The sequence below is a fragment of the Triticum aestivum genome, chromosome 3D (assembly GCF_018294505.1).
Source record: "Triticum aestivum cultivar Chinese Spring chromosome 3D, IWGSC CS RefSeq v2.1, whole genome shotgun sequence".
In the NCBI taxonomy this organism is placed as follows: Eukaryota; Viridiplantae; Streptophyta; class Magnoliopsida; order Poales; family Poaceae; genus Triticum; species Triticum aestivum.
The window spans coordinates 304,977,292-304,987,199 of NC_057802.1; the positions used below are offsets into that span (position 1 = coordinate 304,977,292).

General features: G+C 49.0%; 1 protein-coding gene across 2 annotated transcripts in view; it reads right to left on the reverse strand.

Moving 5' to 3' along the window:
• Positions 1 to 2,128: 2,128 nt before the first annotated feature.
• The window catches only part of LOC123078558 (uncharacterized protein YNL011C), a 25,952-nt gene continuing 18,172 nt past the window's right edge, over positions 2,129 to 9,908 (reverse strand). The window contains exons 11-14 of one of the 2 annotated variants that reach the window (XM_044501109.1): positions 5,677 to 5,802; positions 5,405 to 5,497; positions 2,550 to 2,725; positions 2,129 to 2,381 (exon numbers count right to left, since the gene is read on the reverse strand). In XM_044501109.1, the coding sequence (XP_044357044.1) occupies positions 2,573 to 2,725; positions 5,405 to 5,497; positions 5,677 to 5,802 (372 nt within the window). In that variant the 3' untranslated portion in view covers positions 2,129 to 2,381; positions 2,550 to 2,572. Of the gene's footprint in view, positions 2,726 to 5,404; positions 5,498 to 5,676; positions 5,803 to 9,908 lie in introns of both variants that reach the window. The other variant, XR_006437509.1, reaches the window with a different exon arrangement.

A 9,908-nucleotide genomic window follows, 5' to 3' on the forward strand; every position in this document is an offset into this window, starting at 1 on the left:
GAGAGGGCCCGAGTCCCCGCCGCCGCCGGCGACGGCTAGGCTTCGCCTGGCCGCGCCCTTGGGCGGCGGCGAGGGAGGAGGAGGAGGAGTGGGGGAGGTTCGGCGGCGATGGGATCTGGGACCTCCCGGTCGCCCACGCGGGGGCGGCTCGGGTGCAATACGTTTTTGAAAAGGAGGCCGCGTAGGTCAATGTGGCCACTGCTCGACTCGATGTACAGTGAAGAAGATCGAAGCTTATGTTTATATGATTCTGCAGCATCTCTACCATCCTGCTGTAGTACTATGCGTAATTTGGTCGTTTTGGATCGTAGTCGCTCACGTGTTGAGGTCATTGACAGGGACCACGACGGCCACTGTGTGTCTGCCTGTACTGAACCTATTCAGGGTGTTTTGGAACCTGAAATGATGGGCGCATTGGCCATTTGAAGAGTTGTCTTTCTAGAGCGTGATGAACAATTTTTTTATGTTATCTTCACCATGGATTGCTTGTCATTAGTGCAACAATTGAAGTCACCAATTCAAGATGGGTCCTCATTGGTTCGGTTGTTGCGACTGGCGTCTTCACCTCAATGGTCTTCAAGCATATTCGTCGGCACTTCAATGTAGTGGCTCATGTGTAAGCCAAGTCATGTAAAATTCTATTAGTATGTGTGTTTTTCATTCTGTTTCAGATTGCATCCGAGAGATTCTTTATAATGTTGTCAACTGATCAATAAAGTGCCCACGTTAAAGAAAAGGATTGTGGGCCAGGCCGGGAGTTACGTCGAGCCAATATAATTGGGCACAATTGGCTGGGAACGGTTTATACACAAGACTATAGGAGAACGCCTCTACAACGCTCAAGGGGCAGCGCTCACACTTTGTCTGCATGGGCCCGCACAATAATAATCGATCGCTCGCTCCGCCACACTCGCTCGCCCGCTTGCTCAGGTAGTTTATTTGGCTCGTATTTTCCTACAAGATTGGTCTGCCGTCTAGGTAAAAAAAGGATCGCTTTTTTATTTTGAAAAAGTTTGCGAATTTGAACATTGTTCATGGAATTCAAAGGTTCATGAAAATGGAAAAGGTTCAGGAATTTTAAAAATGACACAAATTTGAAAAGCTCACAAATTCAAAAATTGTTCACAAAATTCACAAAAAGTTCATGAATTCAAAAAAACACAAATTCAAAAGAAGTTCGTGAATTTGAAATAATTAACAAAATGCAAAAATGTTCATGTATTCAGAAAAAGACTGCAAATCCAGAAAAAAGATCACAAATTTGAAAAAAGTTCACAAAAATGAAAAGGTTTGTGATTTTTAGAATTGTTACGATTTGAAAAAAGTCCATGGATTTGAAAAAAAATGAAATTTGAAAACAAAAAATATAATAATGAAAAACAGTACAAAAACCTGGCAAAAACAAAGATAAAACCGGCCAAAAGCTTCTAGAAGCTTTACAAAACCAGAGGGAACCACAGGTTACAGCAATACAGCACCAAATAAGGTATCGCAGATTATACACCTTAGTGGATGGGATGCAGAGTGTCGTGCACAAGAATGATTATTCGGATAACTGACTGTTTTATGGGATAATTCATCCTGGAGCCCGGGCTCATCTGCACCTGATAAGCAAAAAATTCAAAAAAAAAAAATACTAGAAAAATTCAAAAAAAATTCGGGTGGTAGATAAGTTGATGCGTGAGGTCCGCTCCAAAATTCAACCCATTTGGACATCTGAGTAGGCCTCGGCAAAAAAGACAAATCGGGTCAAAACAGTTTGTGAACAGTAAACTTTTTCACAAACCCCGATTTTGTCTTTTTTGCACAGATTTGCTCAAATGTCCAAACGAGTTGCATTTTGCAGCGAACCTCACGCACCTAACTATCTACCACCCGGATTTTTTTTGAATTTTTTTGAATTTTTCTAGTATTTTTTTTTGATTTTTTCCGTGAGCCCGGGTGCAGATTCGCCGCACTCATGTTTTATGTCCTTACTTCCTTTTGTACAGTGGCAACGGCTATCAACCCAGAGTTCCATGTATATATGTTCATGCATTTATCCACTTTGCATGTGCTAGTCTCTTTCTTTTTTCATGCAAGCTTCTCCCAACATGGAATGCTTGTCACATGCCACAAAAAGGCCACGTGGTTAAAATGCCAAGTAGATCATAAACGACATGCTCAATTAAACAATTTTAGATACAACACAAAGATACAAGCCACTAGGACAGTTATATACCTAGCTATAACTTAATTAGATACAAATGCACTGAGACTGCCGTAAGTGTCACATATTTAGAGGTTTTAATCAGCTTGCCCTATTGGCTTTCCCACAGTAGTGCCACATAGGAAGTAGAACTGGCAACCGAAGCAGGCACCCGAATCGTCTGGAAGCATCGCTATTCACCAGAACTGAAATGAATGACGGTTCTTTCGAGAGGGAGACTAAAACCTACTCTTATGCATTTTAGGTTTTCCTTTCAACCGTGTCATTTTGGTGCAAACCTGCAGCACTATCTGAAGTAGGACCACTAACATGATAAGAATAGGACTGGCATACTATGTACCTGAAAGTGCATCCTTGAGAGATTCAGCATACAGACGTCACGTTTTCAGTTAGAGGGTCAGGTTCCGCGAGGCGTGCATCCATGTGCTCGGATATCAGACCGGTCAGAGCTTGGATTAAAGACACTGGATCAAATATGACACCCACCTTCGTGTCGTGTACAGATTTCACGGTTAACTGCAACATACGTACATCAAAACGACTGGTTTTAGTAAAAGCGTAGTGACTACAGAAGCTTGTGACCAATGCCATACAGGTCAAGGATCCAAGACAAAGCAGCAAGCAGAGAAGTAGGCATCAACATCAGTCATGATTACGGTAAGGTCTAAGGGGACTATGACAGTTTTTATGGCATAAAAGTTTGTAATGTTGTGATTCTAAAGTAAGCTTGTTTAACCAGGTTTATCTAAAAAAGCTGCAACAAGAAACAGTGTAAAATCTTCATCAATTACCATTATTTAAGCAACAATGAACTTATAATCTGATCTATATTCTGTTTTACATAATGGGGATGAAGATCTATTAGGTGCAACTGGATTGTGCGATGAAAATCCCAAGCAGCATGGAAACAAATTAAAAACTAGTGTACCAACAGGTTCCAAAGTGGGTTCATCCATGCACTTATCCAGGTCAGCAGTCAAAGAAGACAAGCTTTAAGGAATATAAGAGCATCTACAGCCGGACTGGGCAAATCCAGCCCCCTATACGCCCGCGGGCGCGTCCGCGGACAACGCCCGCCAGCCCCTCATATGGGCTGCCGCACATCCACATAACTCAAATGCGGAGCCTCAAATCCATGCAATCCATGCACGTCAATCATACGATACAAATTGTTCGAATTCAACAGTTCGAAACAAAGCAAAGCAAATCATAGTTCAACAATCCAGGCATGCCAAAATGAAATCAATGTCTGAGCGTGACGGATGCCTCGCTTGTTGGCCAGATCACTCACCGGACGCCAACCATGCCGCCTGCTCCAAGGCCATCCTTGCGTCCTGCTCCGCCTGCATCCTTGCCGCATGCTCCGCTGCCGCCGCAGCCACCCTCACCGCCTCGTACTCCCTAGGCTCGTTGAACTCCTTCTCCGCAAGCCACTTCCTTGCATGCTCATCCAAGAGGGTTTTGTCCGCCAACATGATCTTCGCATCCTCCGCGTCCCATGTGAGTTGCAACCTCTCCTTCTCAAGCTCAATCTCTCCAAATGTCTTGGCCTTCTCGAGCTCCCATTTGATCGTCGCCTCTTGCTTCTCCAACTCGATCTTCTCCCTCTCAATTTCCAGCTTCTTCTCCGTCTTTTTCCGGTCCCCATCCATCTTCTCCTTTTGCGCATCCAACATGAGCTTGTACCTCTCCTCTTTCTTGTTCTCCCTCACCGAAAAAATGCCCGCCCATGTGGAGGACATTTTTGTAGCCGCGGCGTCACGGGAGGCCCTTGCCTTCTCCCACTTGTTTCCCATGACTTGTCGCCTATCCTTTGGCACGGTGGCTCTCCCATTCTCGATGACAATATCGTCCTCTTCATCGTCTAACCCAATAGATTGGTGGGAGCTTGAGCCATCATTCCTCTTCTTGCCGGCCTTGAGATCGGCCACAAGTTGTGTCCACTTTGGCACTCCATTAAATATGATCCAACAACGGCTAAAAGCAAATGGCTTCTCTGTTTCGTGATACAAAGTGGCCGCCACCGCCGTCTATCAAACATGTGTATGAGCACGAGAATGCAAACACAAGAAGCATATGCAAATGATGACGAAATGAAGCAACTGAGCTTACGTGAGTTGCCACTCCCGTCCCACTTTGAGAGCGTTTGGTCACTTGTGAGTAGTAGCCGACGTACTTGTTCACTTCCCCTTGAATGATCCCCCATCGATGTTGGAGAGATGCCACATTGCGGTTGGTCACGATAGGATGCGGCTCCACATATTCCTTTTATTCGTGATACTTCATCCAAATCTTCTCCCAATACTTGTTCCCCTTTTGCTCGGTGCCGCAAATTGGATCCATTGTTGTGGCCAACCAAGCTTTGACCACATTCCGGAGAGCTTTCTGCCCATGCAGATGCCGGCGGTGGACGTAATCACTAGCCGCAGCTATCGGATCCTCCTTTGTCCCAACATGGTCCGACGACGCAATCCGCGTTGGCGAACGGATGGATGGGGTGCGGGGTTCCAGGCGCGGCGGGGGTGACAACTTCTCGTCCATGTCCACATCTCCCTGCGCCGCCGCCGTCACTTCCCTCTCTCGCTGCAGGCGTCGCCGCATCTTCCAGGCGATGTTCTCCAGCTTGCACGACGAAGCCGGGGACGGGATGCCGACGGACAAGGTGAACACAGTCTCTGTCGCGGCGCTCTGGGACGGGCTAGACGACATCTCGGGCAACGGATCAGGACCAGCGGTGAGGATGGGGGGAGCAAGGGTGGCGGACGGCAAGGGCTTAGGCGCGGGAAAGGTAGGAGGGAGGCAAGAGGAGGAGGAGGAGGAAGGGTTTGGTGGATTTGGTGCAAATTATGGTGGGGTAGGGCTGTCGGGTCCGACGTGGCGGACGCGCCCGGGCGCCCCCATATCCGCCCCATATTTGGGCTGGATCTGAGGGATGCCGGTCAGCCCACGCGTTTGAGGCTCGTTTAAGGAGCCCATCCGGGTCACATTTTTGTGACCGGTCACTGGCCAGGCCGTCCGCCTAGGCGTTTGAGGCGGGTTTGGGGTGCCCAGCTGTAGATGCTCTAACTAGTTGGTGCCTTCATTCACAAGGTTGTTAATTTAGAACGCAAATAGGGGAGAAATCCTACTAAACACGGTAATTCTGTAAAAAAAATCAATAAGCACCATTGCAGCCAATAGAATAGAACTACATACCACATGAAAAATTCCTTTAGATGCCAAATTTTCAACATCTAAAGGAATTTGGCCTCCTTCAGGAACCAATATGGCATTAACATAGTCTTTGGGCTGCACATAACAATAAAAAATTTATGCAGGGAAATATTATCCATTATAGCATTAAGAATTAATATCCACATTCAGAACAGAATGCTTGCATGCTCAATAACTACGTATCAAATAGCATTATGCCCAATTACAATCATCATACGATGAATTATTTTTAAAAGCATTGTCACCAAACTTACATGATACTTTAGACTTTTGTCAGGATCACCATATGTCCGATTTAGAGAATCCGTAATTGCAGTCACAAAGCCAGAAGCAGACAGCCCAATAGTTTCTCTATCATGTGATCCATTTAAAAGAAGTACCTTCAATTTGAAAATATTTTGGTGAGAGCAATAATAAGAGCTAGCAACTCTATGGACTGCAAGAAATTAAAAAGACATAAAAAGAGCAAAAATCCACCAGTTCATCACTTCTCCCTGAGCCGCCACACACAACGATTCACCCCAAGCCGCCATATGCAGAGCCACGGGTATGTCTCTTCCTCGACTCAACATGGTATCAGATGCCGACGACAGCGGGGCCTGAGGAGACGCCAATGTTTTTAAGGCGGTAAGGCGAGGCAAGGCGCTGGGGGCGCCTCACCGCCTAAGCGCTAAGGCATAAGGCAAGGCGGACGCCTTAGAGAGTTCTAAGCAGCAGAATAGAGTAGAATTTGGTAGCAACTAGGCATACATACCTTGCAGTTGCTGCTGATTGTGAGGTAGTGAGCAAGCAGAGTACTAAGCAAAGGAGCATAGTTGGCTAGCTGCGTAACATAGCAGGCACAAGCAGAGGAGCATAGCTGGACAACTAGCATGCTACATAACATAACAGAGAAGAGGAGGAGATCTGCCGGAGAGGAGGGGAGAAGCTGCAGGAGAGGAGGGGGAGGATCTGCCTGAAAGGAGGGGGAAGCTGCCGGAGAGGACTGATGAAGAGGGGGAGAAGCTCACGCCAAAGGTGGGGGTGGGGGAAAACTGGAACTAGTTCGATCTCTCTCCCCCTGCTCGTAACTGTTGGCGCCCAGAACTCTGGTTCCCGCCCTTTTCTTCCCGCCTAAAGCCCCAGCCTTGCTTGAGGCGTCCTGATTAGCTGCTGCGCAAGAGGAAGGAGAAGTGCTGAAGTGATGTGCTGCTACTGATTTGCTTCTACTGCTACTGATTGAAAGGGAAGAGGAGGAAGCACTGAGGCTGCTGCTGGAACTACTGCGGACGCGTTGCTGCTGCTGTGTGTAGCTGGTCAGGAAAATGGGTGGACCAAAAGGCCTTGCTGAGTCTGTCGAGAAGTCCACTCTGTTCCTCGCGGGCTCGATGGGACCATCGTTCCTCGACAGGAAGCGGCTCGGAAGATCTGAGTTGTCGCCCATGGACATCAAGCCTGAGGTGGCTACCAATTATCTGAGCTGGGCTCGGAGGGCATTGCTGGTTGTGGAGCAGAAGGAGCTTGATGGGCACTTATTGGGTACTGTTGAAGAACCAGGAGACAAGACTAGCGCGAAGGGAAAGAGGTGGAAGGTCATCAACTCTATGCTTATTGGGTGGTCGTTGAACTCGATGGTGCCCTCCATTGGACGCTCTCATATGGAAGACTCTGTCCACCCAGTACTCTGGCAAGGGCAATGTCATGCTCATTGCTCAGATTGATGGGAAGATTAGTCGGTTGCGCCTAGGTGACATGTCAGTGATATCATATGTGGCATAGCTGCAGGCTTTGTAAGCAGACCAGGATAATTGTGATCCTCTGGAACTCTATGATGCGGCTTGCATCGAGTCAGGGCACAAGTGGATGGCACGCAGGCGTGTGGTGGAACTTTCGGAGGGGCTCAAAGGTTGCTTTGATGGCAGGAAGGCATCCCTGCTGCACCAAACTCTCTTGCCTACTATTGATGAGGCTATTGCAGCGATGACTCAAGAGGAGGCGTGGCTATCTCTTGAGCAAGCAAGCGTGGAGGTTGTGCCGGCTTCAGCATTTGGAGTCACTAAGCGCACCTGTGGGGAAGTAGGTCACCTGAAGTGGGGACTGTCCAACTCGTGGCGGAGGCAGGGAATATAACAGAGGGGGGAGTGGCAGAGGCGGAGGTGGATACTCGGGGAACTCAAGGAATCAGACTACTATGGGCAGAGGTGGATACTCGGGAAACTCAGGGGTCGGAGGGCACACATGGCAGTTGAAGAGGACAATGGGCCTATGGAGACTTTGCTCACTGGGCCTCCACTAATGAAGGTAATCCTGAAAAGGCATCTCTTGCTACTAGTGAGAATGATTCAAAATGGGTTCTAGACTCTGGAGCATCTAAGCATGTTGCGGATAAATTCTGTGTGTTTGAGTCTTACAATAAGCATCCACCTACTCACAAGGGCACTACACAAATTGCCGATGGTACAAAATAGCCTGGTCGTAGGGGTTGGCGCAGTAAAGTGCACTTCGGCCATCTCCTTATCCTTGGTTTTACGTGTGTCAGCTTTTCCTGTCTATTTGGTCTCTTTGAGGGCTCTGATTGATCAAAAATAGACTGTTGTGTGACTCTAGACAAGTTCGGTTGTTTGATTCAGGAGGGCCAGATGAGCCAGACGGCTGAGACTGGCACCAGGCGTATAGGGGGCTCTGGTATGTGGACCAGGGGTTGCAGTTTGGTGTGTGTTGCGACCATGGAGGACAAGGAGAAGCGGACGATGATCCATCACTGTAGGATGGGACATGTATCTTTGATAAGATGAGTAGAATATTTCCAGATGTTATGTGTGGAATAGGCAAGGCAAGTTGACATGTGACACTTGCGAATATGCTAAACACACAAGATTTATGCTTATTCATTCGGATGTCTGGTCTCGGTGAATGGAACGAAATATTTTGTTACCTTTATCGACTGTTATGACTTGGATTTATTTGATGCGTCACAAGGATGAGGTGCTTAGCTGTTTTTAGAACTTCCATGCCAGTGTGAAGAATCAGTTTCACATGCAGATGATCAAGATTGAATATGGCACGGAGTACGTAAACAACGCCTTTGGGGGCTTCTTGTCTGACCAAGGTATTCTTCATGAAACATGTTGTCCTGATACCCCCTCCCCAAAACGGTGTGGCAGAGCGAAAGAATCTTTCATGTTTTGTAAGTAGCTCGCTCGCTCATGTGCACGATGACTGTGCCCAAGTTCTTGTGGAGTGAAGGAGTCATGCCACCCACATACTTGATCAACCGGACACCTTCCAGGATACTAGGTATGAAATCCCCAAGTGAGTTGTTGTTTGGAAAAAATAAGTTTGTCGTCCCTCCTAAAGTTATTTGGCAGTACTTGTTTTGTTCGGGATGATAGACCATCTGTTGGGAAATTGGGCCCACAGGCAATGAAATGTGTTTTTATGGGTTATTCCTCTAGTCAGCAGGGGTATAAGTGTTGGAGTCCCTCTGCGAAACGCATGTTTGTAAGTATGGATGTCACCTTCAAGAACTCTGAGCCATTCTATGGTGAGCCGACTGATCAGTCTGTTGTTTGCAGAGCTTACCACTTAGACTCTGTGAAAGATGGTCAAAAGGGGGGGAAGGATGCGTCTACTACTCAAGGTGATTATGTGGGCACTAACACTGAGATTGATGTGCGGGTTCAGGACCAGCCAATAGTGGGTGGGTACAATTCCGGTTGGTACAATCACTGATGATGATGTGCAGGCTAAGGTCCAGCCAGCTGTGGGTACAACTGAGATTGGTACTCTCGAGGTTCCTGTTGGGGGTCGATGGCAGAAGAATACCCTAGTGTACAACTCAATCTGAGTTATTGTCAAGAGTCGCATAGCTGTATGGCTCCACTCCGCTCCCTCCCTCCCGCTCCGCTCCCTCTCGCCTGACCCAGCCACCCACCAGCCCCACCGCCGTTGAATCCCCGACGGCAGCCCTCCTCCTCCCAGCCAACCAACCCCGGCCATGGCGTCCGCAAGCGCTGACCCTGTCGAGCCCCGAGCGACCATCTCCGGCGACCGCGTGTCCTCTGGCAGCCGCTGGTCGGACTCGGAGAGTGAGTCCTCGCTGCGCTCGTACAGCGACGTCGCGCGCGCTCCGCCGGCCCCCTCGGCGCCGCTGGCGCCCCCCGCCCCGCGGGCCGCGGGCCCTGCTCAGGCGCATGCCTCGACCCGCCTTGGTCCTTGCTCAGAGGTACACCGCGTATCCGGCAGAGTCCAGGTCGACGCCGATGGGTATCAGCAACCGCGCCGCAGGAACCGGCAGCGCCGCCCGCGCCAGCTCGAAGAGCCCAGCCCGCCCCTGCTGTGCCGGCGCAGCCCCTCCCCGGAGGAGGTCGCGGGGCTCTGCTTCCGCTGCCTCGACCACCACCATCGGGTGCGGGACTGCACCAACGACATCAGGCGCCAACGCTGCCTCGTCTCCGGCCATGACTCGCGCTCCTGCGACGCCTTCGCCGCGCCGCCACGCCCCACC